The sequence below is a fragment of the Petaurus breviceps genome, unplaced genomic scaffold (genome assembly GCF_028583685.1).
Source record: "Petaurus breviceps papuanus isolate PSGF00001 unplaced genomic scaffold, PetGlider_PUasm1.0 79, whole genome shotgun sequence".
In the NCBI taxonomy this organism is placed as follows: domain Eukaryota; kingdom Metazoa; phylum Chordata; class Mammalia; order Diprotodontia; family Petauridae; genus Petaurus; species Petaurus breviceps.
Window position 1 is genome coordinate 16112938 of NW_027186523.1, and position 20599 is coordinate 16133536.

The following is a 20599-nucleotide window of genomic DNA, read 5'->3' on the forward strand; positions in this document are numbered from 1 at the left end:
GTCTGCAGGACAGTCTCCAGACCCCTGCAACAACAGCACTGTCCTTCGCCAGTGGACAGTATTCACTCTCTGTCTGCAGGGCAGTCTCAGGGCTTCTTAGTGAACAGCCAGGTTCCAGGACTTCTTCAACAAAAGGACTGTCTTTCACCAGTGGACAAATCTGGCAAAATAACATCAAAACAGACAGACAAAGTACCAGCAAAACAGCCATGTCTCCTCAGTCCTTGGTAGCTCAGGGGGCAGGTCTCAAAAGTCCAGGGCAATTCAAAGCGGCCACCAGCAATTCTCTTAGTCTCTCTCTCTCTCCACAAGGTGCTGCTTCCAAAAAAAAGGTCTTCCGCCTCTCTCTTGTCTCTCCAAATCTACGTCACCAGCTCCTCCCAGTTCAGGACTTTCTTTTCACATCAACAAGTCCATCCCACAGGTGGGATTAACAAGCTCTGGGTTTTAACACAATCAATTTGAAAACCAAGCCAATACAGGGGAATCTTTAATTGCCATTACTATCACAAATACCTAGAACACTAGGCTTGAAGTCAGAAAGATTCACCTTACTGAGTTCAAATCTGGCCTCAGTACTAGCTGTGTGACCTTGCACAAGTCATTGAACCCTATTTGCCTTAGTTTCCTCATCTGTAAAATGAGCTGGAGAAGGAAATGACAATCCACTCAAGTATCTCTGCCAAGAAAACCCCAAATGGGGTCACAAAGAGTCAGACACAACTAAAAGGACGGCACCACAACAACAAACTATGTCCTAGGCACTGAGGATACAAATACAAAGTCGGGACTGTTGCTGCCCTTGAGGCAGTGGGTAGGCCACCAGGGGTAGAGTGTGCCTGGAGTATAGAAAATCTGAGTTCACATCTGATCTGAGGCATTTACTAGCTGTGCGACTCGGCAAGTCTCTTAACCTCAGTTTCTTCTCAATATAATAATAGCACCTACCTCCCAGGGTTGTTAGAAGGATCAAATGAGGTAATATTTGTAAAGCAGTTAGTGCAGTGCCTGCACATAGTAGGTGTTATATAAATGCCTAGTCCCTTCCTGCAAGGAGCTTACATCCTGTCATACTATAAAGAAAACACCTCCTCATTATATTTTTATATGTTTAATAAATTCCATTTTTTCATTGCTATTTAGTTTTCATAGCACTTTTTTTTTACAGGATTCTGAATATAGTGATCTCAGATAAATGCTTATATCCTCTTAGTTTGTAGCTGTAGCAAGTAGTAATAAGGATGAGTATTAATAACAGTTAGCATCAATATAGCACCCACTATATGTTAGTCACTATGCTAAGAGCTTTATAAATATTACCTCTTTTTATCCTCACAGCCTCCTTGAGAGGTGGGTGCTAAAGGAGAGATAATATCCAAATGTGGATAAAATTGTAAAGGTCATTATTTCATAAAACACTCTCAAGACCAACATTAACGTTTTGATTGCTTTGCCAATCTCTTCTGGAGAACAGTTTTCCTCAGATTTGCCCCTGATTTGCTTCTCTTCTTTTCTAGAGGAAGAATGTGACCTGGCTCTACTTACTGAGCTGCTAGAGGAAAATGAATCAGCTTCAGAACGTCATTCAGGGCAGAGCAGCTTCCTGACAGAGGAGGCCAGAGAGCCCGATGAATTTGATGACCTCTTTGATGCTGATAGTGATGGTGGATCTTACAAAGAAGAGATTGATGAGCTTCTGGAGGAGGAACCTGGAGACCAAAAGGAAAATGTGGCCACTCTCTTTGGAGATGTCAATGACCTGACAGATGAGGAGAAGGAAGAGGCCCAGGACATGGCACAATCACTACAATTAAATCCCATACCTCCCCCAGCTCCCAGTCAAGAGAAAATTCAACAGGAATTGCAAGGTGCTCAGAACTAACTGTTAGCATTCACCATCATACAACAAATTAACTACTAAGTTAAAGACAAATTTAAATGAGGGCCATTAAGTTTGGCATTTTTTCATCCTACTAACCTCTTACACAGTTGTAACTGAATTTAAAAATCAATCATGTGGACTAAAAAAAATAGTCTAACAGTACATAGAGACATGCTAATAATACTCATTGTCAGCAAAAATGTCTTAGAATGAATTGAATGTTCATAGCACTTTTCTTTTTTTTTACTATTTATTTTTCCCCAATACCTACCATTCTTCATTTATCCATTTCTTTCAAAGGCATCATCATTTCTCTTGTCACACAGGACCACAACTTTGGAGACATCCTCAGTTTTTCATATCACCTCACCCCCTTTATGCAATAAATTTCTAAATTTTGTTGATTCCATCTCTGCAACATCTTTCCCATCTTCCACTTTTGTCTACCCTCCTGTCTACTCTGGCAGTTACCACCCTAGTTTAGACCCTCAGCCACTTCTTAGTCGGACTTAATGCACTAACCTTGTAATTCGTTTCCTGCCTTTTTTGTGTCGTTCACTTCTCCCATCCATCCTCCAAAGTGATTTTCCTAAAGTGCAGTCTGCTCATGTTTCTTCCCTCCTCAATGTACTCCACTTTTGCCTTTTTAGGTTCAAAGAGAAGCTCATCTGTTTAGATTTCAAAATTCTTTACAACCTGGTTCCATTCTACACTTCCAGTCCTATATAGTATTCCCCTTACCAAATTCTACAGTCCAGCCAAATCATCCTCTTTACTGGCATTCGTGCATGCCTCTCAATCTCTACTGACTTATTTCAACATCAGCTGACCCTTCATACCTGGAATATACCCAACCTCAACCCTTAGAACCTCATTTCCTTCAAAATTCAACTCAAGCAGCACTTTCTGCATGAAGTCTCCTGTTCCTCCCAGCTGCTTGTTCTCAGCACTTTCTCTTCCAAAATATAGACCTTGTATTTGTTTTGTATAGACATAATACGTCTCGTCTGGTATAACATGATGCTTGATGTCAGGAACTGTTGGATTTTTTTTCTTTTAATACCTAGTGATCAGCAGTAGAGTAGGTAATTAATAAATGTTTACTGTTTGAGTCATAATTTAATATAATATGAGAAACACTGGGCTCAGTGTAGTGACTCTAAGTTCACATCAGCTTTTATGTAAGGATTCGTTTTGAGAAAGAACATTGAAGAGTATGTCCATCCAATTTTGGAATGTTCTCTGACTATACATTTGAACTTAGATCATCACCTTGGTCTGCTTTTTCTACAACTACAGGACTTGGCATTTACTGTATTATATATGGCATCAAATTTTTTAAATAAATACTTTATCAGTATTTAAATTCTTTGGTACTTACAAAAAAAGCTAATACTACTGTTAACTACAGACATTTATCTATAATTGTTTTTTAGCCCAGAATCTGTCTTGCTCAGGTGTGAGTTTTTTGGTATTTTTTTTCCCCAAAAAAGAAAAGTTTAGCCTTCTATAGCAGAACTGTTAAATACAGAGGCATTCTGGAACAAGATTAAAATTTAATTGAGGAATATTTAACAAAAAATAAAAATACAGTAGAGTATAGGTAGTGTGCTTTTAAAAATATAAATAATATTTCATTTCCAATATACATGTAAAGACAATTTTGAACATTCATTTTTTATAAGATTTTAAGTTACAAATTTTTCTTACTCCTCCTCTCCCCAAGATGGAAAGTAATCTGATATAAATTGTGAAATAGGTAATGTTAATATGTGGTTTTTTAAAGTTAGTACAGGTGGCCTGCAGGCCTTTTATATAGTTTAGTTTCTATTTGGTTTTATATGGTTCAAGTTTCTATTTCAGTTTGACAGCACTCCCCTACAGGGCTTTGAATGGCCAATATTCACCATGATTTCTAGACATCTAATTCTATGTTGAAATTCTTAGGATTTAGTAGAACTATTCAATGAAATTTCTAATATTATTTCATCATTTTACCTTTTTTTTCCAGCTTGATTCTGAAACAATATTTTCTTTCCTAGATGAATTAAAGAAACTGCAAGAGCAGATGAAGACTTTACAAGCACGGCTAAAAATGACTACAATTGGAAAGTCTGCAAGCCCAGAGCCTTCTCAAAGATCCTCTGGTAATAAGACCAATGCTTTCTTGGGTCTGTTAATATCCATATCAACAGACATGTGGCAGAGTAGACTTTGAAGACTTTACTAATGCTTTATTATTTCTCTCTAATTTTGATCAACTAGGTAAGCTTTCCCTCCTCCCTCTTAAGGAGAGGAAAGTTCAGAAGATTCAGGAGTCATCATTTTTTTCTGCCCAGCTTGACATCCCTGCTCTGCCAAAACCCAAGCAAATAGACCAGAAGCCAAAGGTTTTACCTGCAGGTATAGTGCTACAGGCCACATGGATTTCTTTTTCTCCTGCTCTCTGTCTGACACAAACTTTGGTACTTACCTATATCCTTTCTTTTATCATTCTCCTTATTTTATGTAATAAAAAAGTAGTGTCTCTGAATAGAGGGACCTTGTATTATATCAATTTTCATCTTGCACAGCTTTAGGCAAGAAGTGTGTTAAGTTAAATAATGGTCTAGAAGCCGACTTCTGAATAAGCTGTGTATTAGGGTTGGGGTTTAGTGCATTTGTGAATATTTAAACAGTATTGATAAAACTAAAGCAAAAATTATTAAAGTAGCCAAGAGTTTTGAATGAAGATAGTCCAACTTCATCTTGTAGCAGCTGCAAATGGAAAAAGCACTCACTAGACCCAAGATTCAAGTTATGACTTCTTTATTTACTGGCTGACCCACCCCGACCTCTCTGAGCATTAGGAGGATGTAGTGGAGAGAGTACTGACCTTAGTGACATCACTTGGGTTTGACTCCTGCCTACTATGCTTACTAGCAGTATGACCATGGGCAAGTTACTTAGCATTTTCTTCTTTTTAAGCAATGGGGTTAAGTAACTTGCTCAAGGTTACACGGCTAGTTATTTCTGGGTGTGGTGCTAAGTATCTGAGCCCAGATTCTATTCCCCAGGTCATCCCAACACCGAGGCCAGTGCTCTTACTCTCTGTGCTACCTGGCCGCCCCTACTTAGCATTTTCAAGCTTTAGTTTCCTTGCCCATAAAATAGAGAATCATGACCTTTGTGCTACCTACCTCAGAATTATTGAGAAAGTGGCACTCTTTAAGCCTTAAAGCCATAGGTAAATGTGAGTGATTGTTGCTACAAAATCATTCTACTGAAGAACATAGATTGGCATACTGATCAAAACCCATTAAAGAATACAGAACCAGCTGAAATTTCTACTTAATTCAAGAAGCATTTAATACATAATGAAATAATTTGGCCAGCACTTTTAATAGAATTTGACTTGTCGATTCTAGTGACTCTCCATTAGTTATTTCTGAAGAAGAGTTGCGTCTCCTCCATTTATCAAATGTGTTGTCCTCAATGGCACCTTAGTAAATGTAATCTCAGTAACATTCTAGAGTTGGTACTGAGAATGGCCTTATAGATCTTTTCGGTTATGTGACTTGTTGAATAATTATTTGGGCAAAATTCTATCTTTCCTATTTTTGAATAGAATTATCAGTATGATTTTTAAAATCTTATTTTTTATTGTTGTTAATTCTTTAGAGCACAAGAGTCCTCTTCCAGGATCATTACCAAATTCATATTTGCAGCCCCTCAGATCTACTCCTGGAAACAAGCCCAGTAAAGGGACTGGAACCTCCAATTTAGGGACATCTGGAACTTCATGTGGAACTACTCAGACTGTTTCAGTGGAAAAATTTACTGGACTCAGGTTAAGGTCAGTAATTCTGTAATGGTCCCTTGTGTGCTCAGTTCATAGTGATACCACTAGATGTCTCCTCCTGCTTTATGGGACACTGGCTCTTATTTAAAATAGTGTATTTTTTAAAACATATTTTCATAGAAACTTTTAAGGTGATCAGACTTGAAAATAAATATAATTATAACTCTAGGTTTAACTTAATTCAATTCTATCTAGAATTATAGCAAAAAGAGAATGTTCCTTACCTAAGTTACAGTCAAAAGATTGTCCACAAAGCCACCTGAATGATTTTCCTTAAGCATAAATGTACCCGTGACACTCCTCTACTCATTAAACTTCAGGGGCTCTCTATTGCTTCTAGGATAAGAGAAAAATTCTTTTGTTTGACTTTTAAAGCCCTTCACAGATTGGTTCTTAACTTTGTGTTATGGATACCTTTTCAGAATAATGTTCTTTATTGGTGTTTTTTTTTTTAATTCATAATTGAAGGAAATGCTAAATACCAGTTAAAGATTAGTGAAAATAAAGGAGTCAATTTCTTCCCCATCCAAGTTCATGGACCCTAAGATAAGAACCCCTGAATTATACATTATTCCCCAGTCTAGCCAAACTGGCCTCCTGGCTGTTCTTTGCACACACCATCCCATCTGTGTGCCTTTTCTTCACTAGCCATTCCTTCTCCATGCCTGGGATGATCTCCTTTACATCTCTCAAGAGTCAGTTCAAGCACTACCTTCTACACACAGCCTTTCCTGATTGCTCCAGTTGCTAATGCCCTCCCTACTTAAACTACCTTGTATTCTGTATATATTCTTACATTCACATGTTTTCTCCCTGGGGGAGTGTAAACTTCTTGACAGCAGAGACTATTTGTTTTTGTCTCTTTTTTCCTCAGTGCTTGGACTAGTAGGTGCTTAATAAATGCTTATCAGTTGATTCTTAGGTAGGTAACAGTGGTAGAGAGTATGTGTAAAATGGTTTAAGTAAGCAAACATGGAATTTATAATCCTATCCATCTAATTATAATTGCTTTGGTCTTGTTTTTTAAAGCTCAATACATGCATTTCATAGATAGAACTATTGAATTCTCATGTTGCTTTGAGATAATTAGTATCATTTCCACATTCTGTGAGGAGAAATCCAACCCCTTCAGTGTTTCATTATTTCTTCTACTGAAGGCCAGAGCAACTGGATAATTCACACTCAGATTAAAGTATTTTCAATTCTCTAGAAACAATCTCTCCTCATTCCCACCTCCCACCCCCAAATATCTAGCACTTTATCCTCTGAATGTCACCCAATCTTCGGGAATGTCAACCAGCATCTGAGTTTATTGAGCACAGCAGGAAAAGCAAATATTTCCACATAAAGATCACTGGGGTGTGAGTATTTAACTGTAGTATCTAAATGGTTGCTGATTCAGAAGACTGAAATTATTTAGTTGTCTAATGTGGAAAGGCCTTATGGAAGTGTTAAGTCATAAAAATGAAGAAAAGAAAGTTATCTGCCCACTAATGGATTTGTTTTGACTTTAACTCTCAAGTCCGTATTTTCCCCGTAGTTCAAAACTTAGCTTTGGGTCCATTTTTTTCAAAACACCCTGGATCTTATGCAGATGGAGATGAACAGGATTGTAAAGAATCTGAAGACCACATGAGGAGTAGCTGAAGGAATGGGGGTGTTTGGACTGAAGAATAAAAACCTTAAAGAAGCCATGACAGCTGAGCTGTCTTCAAGTGTTTGTCAGGCTGTCACGTTTCTTTTGTCCTTCTCCTTACCTCCTCCCCCTCCTCTTCATTTGGGGATTGGATGGTGCTGTAGGGAGTATCCCCTTTTGAGCATATGCTAGAGTAGATGACATCTGGGGTCACTTCTAGTTTTGTAATCCTTCTGTTCGTTTTTGTTTTAATTATCCTTTTATCAATCACTTTTATTTCCAAATAGATCCCTTTCCCCTCCTGTCTCCAGTGAGCTATCTCTTATAACAAAGAATTTTTTAAAAAGAGAGAGAAAGGAAGGAAAGAGGGAAGGGGAAAAAAGGAAGAAAAGAAGAAGAAAGGAGGAGGGAGGGAGCAGTTCAGCAAAACCAACCAAGCCAACCCAATTACCCTACTTAATTCTTAGCAGTTACCTTCTGGCTCCTCCCCATTAGACACCGAGCCTCTTCCTCCAGAATATGAACAATGTTAATTTTTTCCTCTCTAGCATGACTCTTGTGCCAAGGTTCTTAAACCTGGGGTCCATGAACTTTTTTTTTTCTTACTGTTTTGGTAACTCCTTTAATATAATTGATCTCCTTTGTAATCCTATGTATCTTATACATTTAAAAACATTGTTCCAAGACTGCCAAAGGGGTCCATGACACAAAAAATTTTAAGAGCCCCTACTCCAATGTATATACCTCAAGGATATGCGGTTTCATCCGTGTGATTACTACTGGTGAATGGGCTTTATCAGTTGCTGTGACTAGAAAAAAGCATCTACTTGCTGCTAAGCTTTTCAGAACTTAGGCTAATCCTTTGATGACCTACAGACTCATTGCCCAGCTTGTTTTGAAGCCTTCCAAGGTTAGTTGGACATGCCCAAGTTTGTGCTTTGCAGGCATAACTTTAGGGACCTAGACTACTTCTATACCAGCATTTGAGGAGGATTTTCACAAAAGGCCATTTGAGATAGTGCTACATATTTGGTTTATACTCAGTAAGGGCTAAATGGATCAGATTGTTTGTTATAATTTGCCATACAGGCGACCCAGAGTGTCCTCCACAGAAATGGACAGGAAAATGGCTGGCCGGAAGCTGATCAGACTGTCTCAGCTCAAGAACAAGTTGGCCAGTGAGAAACTGGAAGAAATAGACTGGGTGACATTTGGGGTCATAATGAAGAAAGTCACACCTCAGAGTTCAAACAACGTAAGTCATTTTCTGTTAGCTTGTTAGTGCCATCCCCAGGAACTGATACTGAGAGCTAGAATCAGAGCCAAGCTGAGATCCAGAGAGCTGATGGCCATAGCTGCAATCTTTTTTTTTGGAGGGCAATTGGAGTTAAGTAACTTGCAATCTTAAACAAGTACTACGAGCAAATTTGAGCAGTGTCACACACTGACTAGGCAGTATCTGTAAACAAGTGTGTGAAAGGACACCTTCTGGCCTAACCTACAGGATTCTGTTATAACTAGTAAGCATTTAATTCCCTTGGATCAATTGAGACAGTATTTTTAAAGCACTTAGCATGGTTCCTGGCATACAGTAAGTGCTTAATAAATGCTTATTCCTTTCCTCTTCCCTTGGTTATCTATAGGATCATAGATTTAGAGCAAAGAGGGACTACAAGAAGTCCTTTTTACTGATAGGAAAAGTGGGACTCAAACAGGTTAAACAGACAGCCTAACTGAACCTAGGTTCTCTAGACTCACTTCTTTACTTATTCTTGGTATTTTATACCACAGTCAGTTCCTTAACTATGTGGTGGATAGAAAAGGCCAGTGATGCCATTTACAATGATGTTAACACTGTGGAGTTCTTAATAGCTTTGGAAAAGTGAAATCCTTTTAAAAACTTATTAAAAATTATTCCTCCTTAAAAGTACTGCACTGTATAGGAATCATGAACTTTATCAATCTCAATTGATGATATGATGTAGAGAAAAATGGTATAGTTGAGAAAGCATTGGCTTCAGCAATGGAGACTTGAGCTCTGGTCCTAGCTTAGCTACTGACTATGTGGCCATGAGCAAAAGTCTTGTTTCTCTTTGGACTTCTTTTCCCTTCCTTAGCTTCCAAAGTTGGGGACTCAGCTGGCCAATCTCTTAGACCCTTTCCAGTTCTACTATTCTGCAATTTTAATGTTTGTTCTTTTCATCAACTGTGATTTTTATTCATTTTATTTCCATGTAATATTTGGTCTTATCTGAGCTGTATGCTTATATATGCAAGCATTGGTTTTAAGGTTGCTGAAATCTGCCCTCACCCTGACTCTCTTGGCTCCACTGTGCTTTAATTTTTCTATCTATAAAATTAGGCTTTAACAGGAACATGTTGTGAGGGCTATGGAAATAGATGGGAAATATACTGTGAGCTCTTCTGAGGCAATTGTACAAATCCATGGAATAATAAGCAGCAGTATTATAGAGGTCACAGTTCATTGTGACTAGGTTACTATCACCTAGTTTACTCTGGGCCTGTGGCCATCAGCAAATGGTCTATTGGAAGAATAATCTGATTTACAGTTCAGGTTCTTTGAGAAGTAATAGCCTATGGAAGTACTTTAGGAGAAAAGTAAATACTAAAAGTGATCTTTAAAACATTTTACATTATGGCTTTTCAGGTACTTGACAAATACTTTGACATTTTACAGCCAAACTAAGACAGTTTTCGTTTAATTGCTTTCCAAACCCAGAGGAATGATGCTTTTGTTCTTCAGTAACATTGCAGTGATCCCTTCATTTCTTTAATGGATATTACTAATCTGTGATAAATATAATGTTTATTGTACAAACCAATCTAATAACATCTTTCTATTTTAAGGTAAGTTAATAAAAATGATTCTGTTGACTTTACTTTTCATTTTAGTGGTGCTTATATCCCACTAGAGACAGTGCTAATCTAATAATGACAGTACAAGCCTGGAATTAGAAACCTGGGGTTCTTTGCCACGGACTTGCTGTGTATAATTAACCAAATTCCTACATCATTTCTATACTTTTATTTTATTTTAAAGCAATTGGGAGGGGCGGCTAGGTGGCACAGTGAGTAAGAGTGCCTGCCCCAGGCTCACAAAAAAATCTGGCTGTGTAACCTTGGGCAAGTTACTTAACCCCAATTGCTTGTAACTTGTAACTTGCCCAAGGTTACATGGCCAGTTCTTTTTGTGTGGGTGTTAAGTATCTGAGGCCGGAACCGATCCCGGGTCCTCCTGACTCCGGGGCCGGCGCTCTTACTCACTGCGCCACCTAGCCGCCCCAATTTCCTATACTTTGAAAATGGGAAAAGTAATATCAAACCCTTGGGCAGTAACTTCTAGTTGTATTGACAATATATTTTGCATAAAATAAGATTTATTTCTTGATTTTGAAAACTTCAATTGACAGATGAGTTCAGTATGATCTAGTAGTATCATACAGATCATATATAAGTTTGTGGTTTAGAAATTGAAGAACAGAAGATGACAGAGTAGAAGGAAACAGTGCAGCAAGCCCCCTATCCTCCACCCTTATACTTCCCCAAACAGACCTAGAAAATGTACCAGACCAAATTCTGATGGGAAAAGGCCAAGAAAAAGTCACAGTTCCAGCCCAGGGAGACAGAATGATAGACTTTTGGACACTGTAGATCAGGTTTGGCCAGGAGGGGCTATACAAAGGATTCCTAGGAAGGGACTATACATCAGGATAGAAAAGAGGTCCCAGACCCATATGTACAAAAATATTTATAGCAGCTCTTTTTATGGTAGCAAAGAATTGGAAATTAAGGGGGTGCCCATCAATTGGGGAATGGCTGAACAAGTTTTGATATATGCATGTTATGGAATACTATTGTGCTATAAGAAACGAGGGGCAGACGGTCTTCATATTTACCTGGAGAGGCTTATATGAACTGATGCTGAGTGAGAAGAGTAGAACCAGGAGAAATTTGTACACAGTTACAGACACAACGTATATGTGATGACCAACTTTGATAAACTGAACTCTTCTCAGCAATGCAGTGATATAAGTCAATCCCAAAAGATTCATGATGGAGAGAGATGTCTACATCCAGAGAAAAAACTAGAAAGAACTGAGTTTGAATCCACATTGAAGCAAACTACCTGATCTTTTTCTTTTTCTTGTTTGGTTTTATTTCCTCTTTACTATTTTTCATTCCATCTGATACAATTCGTCTTTATAACCTGACTAATGCCTAATGTGAAAGTATTTGCAGATCCTATACATGATTGTATGCCACCATGGCCGGGGGGGGGGGGGGGGAAGGAGGGGGACACAATTTGAAACTCAAGGAAATTGGGAATTTAAATTTTAAAAACAAAAAGTAAACAAAAAAATTAAAAAAAAAAAAAAAGAGGCCCCAGACACATACAGGGACACCCCTAAACCCATTCCAGGGCACTGGAATGGGGAGAGGTCCAACTGGCAGCTTTATTACCCACAGCCCAGTTCTGGGTCACAGATCTAGGATGGACTGAAAAAGGGTAATGAGAGGTCATAGCCCCAGGATATGTAACAAGAAAAGAGGAAGTTCGGAGGTAAGCAGCAATGACATGGCTCAGATCCGAGGAGCAGAGGAAGTCTCCGTTCCAGGTTCTGGACCAGCCTGCAGAGGAGTAACCAGGGCAGAAATCACAGTTCACAAGGGACTCTATAGTTCTATCTTTGAACCAGCAGAGCTTCCCCATGGGATAATAATTATGGAACCCAGCAGCATTTTAATTTTGCTCATACGCAAGCTCATGTGAACTTGCAGAGCTGTGGTGGGGACAGGGACAGCATAATGTCAGACTCTGCCCTAGACTGGACCACTTTGGAAACCCTGAAAGTTTTCCCCTAGTTAGGTCTTGAAATAAAACAATACTCAATACTTCCAAGAAAGTGACAATAAGACCACACCTTCCTTCCAGAAGTGTGCAGAGCCCCACCCTAACATTTAGACTTAGGCTGGAAAAATGAGCAAACCAGAAAAGAGCCTCACCATAGAAAGCTGTTTTGGTGACAGGGATGCTCAAGACACGAATGCAGAAGAAAATAATTCCAAAACATGTATAAGCAAAGTTTCAAAGCAAAATACAATTTGGGCACAAACTCAACTGGAAAGTCCTGGAAGAAAGAAAGTTAAAAAGGAGACCTAAGGATTGATTTCTATTAATGAAATGAGAGCACTTGAGGGAAAAGAATTGGAAGACATAAGAACTATAGAAGAAAAACTGGAAAGAGAATTAACAGCTTGGTGCAAGAGGTACAACACCTTGAAAATTAGAATTAGAATGGATCAGATAGAAGCCAATAACTCCGTGACACAGCAAGAAACAATAAAACAAAGTCAAAACGTTGGGGGGTGGAGGTAGGGAGAGACGAAAATAGAAGGTATTTTATAGCAAAAACAACTGACCTGGAAAAACATTCAAGGAGAGAATCATCGGACTACCTGTACACTGACCAAACCAAGAACCTAGGCATCATATTTCAAGAAATCTTAAAGGAAAACTGCCCAGATGTCCTAAAACCAGGAAGCAAAGTAGAAATAGAAAGAATCCACCAGCCAGTTCCTAAAAGAAACCTCAAAATGAAAATTCCCAAGAACATTATAACTAAATTCCAGAACTTCTGGATCAAAGAAAGAATACTACAAGCAACCAGAAAGAAAGAAATCAAGAACTGAGAAGCCATAGATAGGATCGCACACAATTTAAAAGACACTACTCTAAAAGAGCAGTGAGCTTAGAATATGATATTCCAGAAGGCAAAAGATAGGGACTTACAGCCAAGAATAATTTAGCTAGGAAAACCAAATACAATGCTACAGTAGGGGAAATGGACCTTTGAAGAGAGGACTTTCAAGCATTCCTGATGAAAAAACCAGAGTTCAATAGAAACTTTGAAGTTTAAACATGCAATCTAAGAAATATAAAAAGTAAACATAAAAAATAAATATAAATTAAATATAAAAAGTAAACAAGGATAAACTGCTTACATTCTAATATGGAAAAGTGATAAACTTGTCCCCTCTGAAACTTATCTTCATCAAGAGTCATAAAGGGAGGGGCGGCTAGGTGGCGCAGTGAGTAAAGTGCTGGCCCCAGAGTTGGGAGGACCTGAGTTCAGTTCCAGCCTCAGACACTTAACACCCACACAAAAAAACTAGCCGTGTAACCTTGGGCAAGTTACTTAACCCCAGTTGCCCTCCACAAGGCAAAAAAAAAAAGAGAGAGTCATAGAGGGAGTCTAGTTAGACAAGACCTGGGAGTCCTTTGTCCTGATGTCTTGATGAACTTAAAAGAAGAATGGAAACCCTAGGGGAAGAGGAATACACTCCAATGAGAGCTAAGAAAAGGAAGGTTAGGGAAAATTATCTCACATACTCAAAATGTGCAAGTAGACATCTTTACAGACAAGTTGGGATACTTGAGCCTTACTTTCATCTGAATTGGTCAAAGATGGAAAGAATGTGCACATTGTGTGCAAAGTACATCTCATTCAACAGGGAAATATGAGGGAAAGTTGAGAGTTGGAGGGTAAGTTAGGGAGGTATTAGTCTTGAGCAAAACAAACTACTAAGGTGGCAAAGAATGAGAATGACAAAGTGCTCATAAATTGGGGAATAGCTAAACAAGTTGTGATATATTTCCGTGATGAAATACTATTGGGTTGTAAGAAGTTACGAAGGGGATAGTTTCAGAAAAGCCTAGGAAGACTCATATGAACTGATGCAGAATGAAGTGAACAGAACCAGGAAAACAATTTATATAATGACAACAACATGCTGAAAACAAACAACTTTGAAAGAATTAGCAACTCTGATCAGCATAATGATCAACCACAATTCCAGAGGACTAATAATGAAACTTGCTACTCAACCCTGATGGAGAGATGAAGGGCTCAGTGCAGAACAAGACATATATGTATGCATGTAAAAAATGGTTTTGCAGATGGCCAACATGGAAATTTGTTTTGCTTGCTTGTTTGCATGTTTGTAAAAGGGGTTTATTTTTCTTTTCATTCTTATTGGACACAGTAGAGGGAGAGAAGGCAAGTTTTTGTTGGATGGGAAAAATGAAATACAATTTCCTAGAAAAAGAGAATTAAAGAACAAAAAAAATTTTTTTCCAGGGAAAAACCTTTAGCATCTGGAAACTGAATGATCTGCGTGACCTAAACCAAAATGTCTCATTGTTCTTGTTTGGAGAAGTCCACAAAGAACACTGGAAGACTGAACAAGGAACTGTCATAGGACTGCTTAATGCCAACCCCATGAAGCCAAAGGAAGGTTCAGATGAAGTAAGGATTTCTGTGATTTCTTTGTCTAAAGATATATTCAAATTAGCCAAATTTTGTCAATAGCATTTGTTTTGGATTAGCACTAAATAGTATAACTTTGTCATTTAGCTCAATGAATCAGTCTGAGTCATTGAATTTATTCATTTATTATTTATTTGCTGCTTTTGTTTATGCTTTAGTAATCCTTTATCTATATGGTAGCATTTGATTTTATAGGCCCTTAACATGATTTTGGAGGAGCATTAAGGGAGCCCAGGATTGACTTTAGATGTTCCTGTGCTTTTTTCAAAGCACTCAATCAATGTAAAAATTGTTACCACCTTCAGTATGGACTGTGTATACATTTTTCAGCATTCTCAACAACTCTTGAGAATTCATTTTCTTCATTAAAGCTAAATTAGAGAGTGCACAGCTCATTGGAGAATTTTGGTAATATTAAAAACATTTCATTTGATTCACTCAGATGTTGAAGGTTGTAAACTTTTTAACTCTTGGAATATATGGGACCCAAGTACTATAAATGTAGAGAAATCACTGAAACAATCTAGATAGACTTTCTTTACAACATGTTGGAATTGATCTTATACACCTCTAAAGATAGAACAGAATTGAACTTCCAGCTCAAAGAGGGGGAGACTTCTTCCACATATACACTCCATTTAATATCAGTAATTAAATTACTTAATGGAAGTTTGGCATCTGAAAGTTCTGGTTAGTGTTTCAACAGAAAATATAGTTTATAAAGTAAATTCTGTTCCTGAGAAAGCCATGAAGTTTGGGGACCTAATCCTATAAATCCAAAGTCTAGGCACAATAGAATGGTAACTGCACCAGCTTCTTAACCCTAACCCAGTGCTGTAGATGATAAAACTATTGGTAATAAAACAGGTTCATTCTTCACTGTTTTTTCCTTGGCTTTCAAAAGTTAATAACTCGTGATCATTAACCATTTTTTCCTATTCCCTGTATATCCTTTCATTATCTAGTCATGATGTAGACTGAATATAAGACTTGGGTTTTGTTTTGCTTTTTGGAGGGCAATTGGGGTTAAGTGACTTGCCCAAGGTCACACGGCTAGTGTTAAGTGTCTGAGGCCAGATTTGAACTCAGGTCCTCCTGACTCCAGGGCTCTATTCACTGCGCCACCTAGCCTCCCCTGAATATAAGACTTGTTTGCTAAATTAGGAAACCAGTTCATATTCTATGAACCACTGACTGTAAACTTTTTGCAGACTTAGAGAGGGTTCCTGCTCCTCCATCTTGGCTCCACCTCCATTGGAGAGGCTTCGTAAAACAGTCATCCCTTTCTTTCCCAGTTTTGCTGATTAAAACCTTTGATTTTTATAATACCTGTTTTTACTTCCTAATTGGGCTTCTCATCTCTACAGGTGTGTTTGTCTATTGATCATGTCCAGAAGATCTTAATTATGGGTGAAGCTCTTGACTTGGGAACCTGCAAAGCAAAGAAAAAGAATGGAGAGCCTTGTACACAGATTGTCAATCTGGTTGGTTTATTGTTTAGCAGTGTTGAAATGGGTTGCTAATAGGGAAGCAAAATGTGACTGCCTCAGAGATAATGATTTGTATCTGTTTAAAGTTGTCTTATAAATAGGAAGGGTCCAAATGAGATAACTAAATTTTGTCTGTCACAAAGGGTTTTTGGATGCCAGTGTAAAAAGTGATGATTTTACTTCATTATAGGATTTATTTATTGTCAGATATTTAAGGAACATCCTTATACATAAAATCCGCTAGATTCAACCATCCATAGTAACAGGCAACAGGAATAGCAGGAAATTTGCTAATAATTTGAAAAGCATAATTTTAGACAATAGTTTTAGTCTGTCCCTTCCTATTGAATAGTCCTAGAGCATGGGGAGCATAAATTACTGGTTTTGGTTTTTCTACCCCCTTTATTTTCTTAACCCATTCTTTGGTTGATATATAGCAAGATGGCTAAAATGCAGATAGTTGGATGAAGGACATCAAGGACCTGATATATTTCCCCAAAAATTTTAGTTCTGAAATAATCAAGAATCTAGTGTCACTAGATTGTGCAGGGGTGGGAAACCTGATGGCCTTGAGGCTACAAGTGGCCCTCTAGGTCCTCCACTTTAGCCCTTTGACTGAATCTAAACTTCACAGAACAAATCCCTTTATTAAAAGAATTTGTTCTGTAAAACTTGGACTCAATCAAAAGGCTGTACCTGAGGACTTAGAAGGCCACATGTGACCTCGAGGCTATAGGTTCCCCATCCTTGCGTGATTGTGTCTTCAGTATTCAACCAAGAGGATAATACTTTGTTTCTCATTCCAATGAGATAACCTTTGTCCAAAAGTTAGCATGAATGACCATTAGAAAACTGACTGATCAATGATTTCTCTAGATTGTATAGGAAATTTTCTGTGAACTTCTTTGAAAGGAATGTAAAGGACACTTGTCACTGTGCTGATAGTGTGTGGAGCCATAATTGCCTTTGGAATTGTGGTGTGTGGGGTGATTGAAATAACTGAGGAAACAAAGGTTCAAGCTTCTGATTTATTAAGCAATGTGTGCCAATTGTATAACCCAAATCAGGACCAGGCCTTCCTCAGCTTGGCACTGGACCCTGAATGCAGGGGGAGACAGATTTGTATTTATGAAATACAATCTAATAAGACCAGTTAATTAAAAGAAAACGACTAACAGGGTACAAGTCAGCATACAAAATTAGGTAATCCGATTTCTAATTAGAGAAAAGATTAGGGGCTTTCCAAGTTGGGAGGGGGAGAGTGAACAGGTGCAGTTACCTGAAATTAGAAAAAGAAGTATCTCACTCCCTGCCAAGTGTCTATATTCTATCAAAGTGACAAAGAAACATTTGACCAACATGGGACCAGTTTTCAAATAAGACACATGGGTTGCTTGAGATGTGTACTTGTGAGGAAATTCCTTGCATTGTTCTTCGGATCTGTCTGGGTTTCTGCTGGCTTCCTTCCAGCTTTGTCACTGGTTAACTGCATAACCTAGGTCGGTGGTCCAGCTTCCTAACCATTCAGGGCTGGGTTCAAACAGTGCAATAAAGTTTTCTCACAAGACAAATTGGTCAAGACCCATAATTGAATAGAAAGGTAACTAAGCTAGTTCCAGAATTGAGTCACAAGAGGGAGTCCGTGTGGTTTCACTTCATTCCCTCCAAAAGATGAAGTATCTGTGTCCTTGGACATCAATGAGAGTCTTTGGGGAAACCATCAGACATGAAGCCAGGGCCTGGATTCTAGCCCTGACCCTACCACTTATTAGCTACATAAGAGGACCTCAGGCCAATCATTTGACCTCTGAGCCTCTGCTGCTTCTCCTATAATAAGGATCATAAACCCTGCCCTGCCTATAGCACAGTGGTGTCCTGAAAATAGGGGTAAGGACTTGACCTGCACTGGTCTGGGTAACTCTCAGGTAGAGGTCAGGACTTTACTGAGAAATGTGGAGGGCTGAAGGAACTCTATGCACAGCAGTGCTTGCAATTCAAGTACTTCAAAGAACTGAGAAATTTGCGTTTTCGTCTTTACTTAGATAGACATTGTAGAGCATCCTGAGAATACTGGGTATATTTCCCTGTAATTCAGCAGAAACAATGAGCACATCAAAGATCTTTTCTATACAGTTATCTCTTGGCTAGATCTCTGAAATGCATACATTACATCTCTTTTACTGTGGGTAATTTTCGGAATACAGGTCAGCACCCTTCAGTGCTGCTAAGAGGTTAAGTGATTTGCCCAGGGTCACACAGCCCATGTATATCAGAGGGGATCTTGAACCCAGGCTTTGCTGGCTTTTCTGCCTTACGCCACATTGCCTCTCTGTTCTGACAGTGTTGATGAAAGTGCTTTGTAAACTATAAAACCCTATGTGAAATTAAAGTGGTATTATCATTTATTTGTTATCTCGCTGCCCTGTAGGCTACTGAAGTGCAGTCCCTTACATAACATTTATTTCTTCTTGCAGAATGACTGTGAGTACTGTCAGTATCATATACAGTCTCAGTATAAGAAACTCAGTGCCAAGCGAGCAGATTTGCAGTCTTCTTTCTCTGGAGGCAAAGTGCCAAAAAAATATGCCCGCAAAGGCTCCAGCCTGAAGGAAAGGCTGTGTCGGGACGGCTTTTACTATGGAGGAGTCTCTTCTGAATCATACGCAGCCTCAGTGTAAGACACCCCAGGTTCTCTGCTATTGTTGTATTAGATTGCCCTTAGTGATGAGCGTATACTTTGTCTTGTAGTAAGAATATGATGTTGCACATTTCAGCTGTACTTGGGACCATTCTGATAGGTTCTCAGGTAGAGAAGGAGAATCACCAAAGCTACAAGTCAGCAGGACCTTGCAGTCTGTCTAATTCAAACCTGTACCTGGCCTATGTGCTCCACAGCGCTCCCAGGCTAGCACTTTACGGGAAGACCTCAGCTACAACGTGCCCAGCACTGTGCTGCCACGTGCAGCAGGTACAGAGAGAAAAATGAAGCAGCCCTGACTCTCAGGGAGTTCACAGATGAATGGTGGAGTGCAACTTGCACACAGATAAATGGGCACAACGTGCATACACACAGTGAGCACTAACAGTTGGGCCTATCAGGGCAGGCCTTATGTAGGCAGTGGTGCCTGAGCTTTGGGAAGCTACAGGGTAGGTGGGTGAAGGGAAGTGCAGAAAGCTTGGACCCCTGGTGCACAGCTGTAGAAGGAGGTAGAAGATCAATTGTCCTGCAGAGGGAACAGCTGGCAGACCAGGATCACTGGAACAAGAGCGTGTGAAAGGGAGTAAAATTAAATTGGACTCAAGGTAGGCCGAAGCTGCATTGTGGAGCACTTCAAATGCCAGGCCCAAGGATTTTCTATTTTGTCCTAGACACAAGATGGAGTAAGTCCCTGGAGACCCTCAGTAGGGTCACAACATGGGCTCATCTTTATTTTAGGGATGTCATTTTGGCAATTTATGTGGAGAATGGACTAGAAAGATGAGAGACTCTTTCTTTTTAGTAGGATTAAAGAGTTAGCAATAGTGCGTAAGAAAATGCCATCAAGATGTTTTTAAAATGCACATAACAGAAGGAAGCATAGACAAGTAGGGCAGTTTTGAAAGTAATTTTGAATTTGTTTTATATATACATATATATTTTTTTAAACCAAGTAGAGACCCAAAGTTTCATGTTTTTCTCTGTATGAAAATGCCCACATTTTTATTGTAAGGATAAAAATAGAACAGTAACATTTTTTAAAAGGAAAGGTAAGACACTGGAAGCAGGCAGCAAGTGAAATGGGAGTCTATTACAGTAGCCTAGGTGAGAGTCTTAGGGCTAGAGAGGCAATAAGCTAGCTTCTTTTCCTGTGGAAGAGCTATTCTCAGTAGTTTTTCTTTCTGTCTAGGCTAAGGGTCATTGTTTCTGCTCTGCAGTTTTCTGAGCACTCTTGGTGGTGGACTCCCCTCTCTGGCTGGGTATAGAGAAAGAAGGGTCGATTTAGTGGCTGAGAGTCTATATTCAGATTACAGCTTTGTCATTGGCCTCCCTTGAGCGAATAAATTAGCCTTTCTTGCCTCGGTTTTCTCATCTGTAAAATGTAGAGGTTGGTTAGAGGATTTGAGGGCCAGCTAAAAATCTGATCCCCTATGATCTTTCTTCCCCTCCACAGGTAGACCTCAACCAGGAATTAGGGGAGCTGAAGCAAATTCAGTTGGTGGCAGAGGGATGTAGGGATATACCATGCCTTTGTCCGACTAGTCCATCATGCCAAAACAGAGGGACAGAATCTAGCTGCAGCCCAAGCATGAGGGACAGCTTCAAGGAGCCAAGAAAGAGAAAGTGGTAGATAGGATGTGGGGGTAGCAAAAGTTGGGGGGGGTGCCATATAGTACGTAGCAAAGGACCACAAAGAAATAAGG

The 20599-nt window shown here is 39.0% G+C and overlaps 1 protein-coding gene across 2 annotated transcripts in view; it reads left to right on the top strand.

The window, feature by feature from the left end:
• The window catches only part of LOC138175844 (protein MCM10 homolog), a 48699-nt gene that overhangs the window by 6548 nt on the left and 21552 nt on the right, over nt 1-20599 (top strand). Inside the window, exons 3-11 of one of the 2 annotated variants that reach the window (XM_069106417.1) lie at nt 313-424; nt 1518-1868; nt 3925-4029; nt 4148-4285; nt 5543-5717; nt 8449-8614; nt 14520-14687; nt 16076-16192; nt 18673-18872. In XM_069106417.1, coding sequence (XP_068962518.1) covers nt 313-424; nt 1518-1868; nt 3925-4029; nt 4148-4285; nt 5543-5717; nt 8449-8614; nt 14520-14687; nt 16076-16192; nt 18673-18872 — 1532 coding nt within the window. The remainder of the gene's footprint in view (nt 1-312; nt 425-1517; nt 1869-3924; nt 4030-4147; nt 4286-5542; nt 5718-8448; nt 8615-14519; nt 14688-16075; nt 16193-18672; nt 18873-20599) is intronic. The other variant, XM_069106418.1, reaches the window with a different exon arrangement.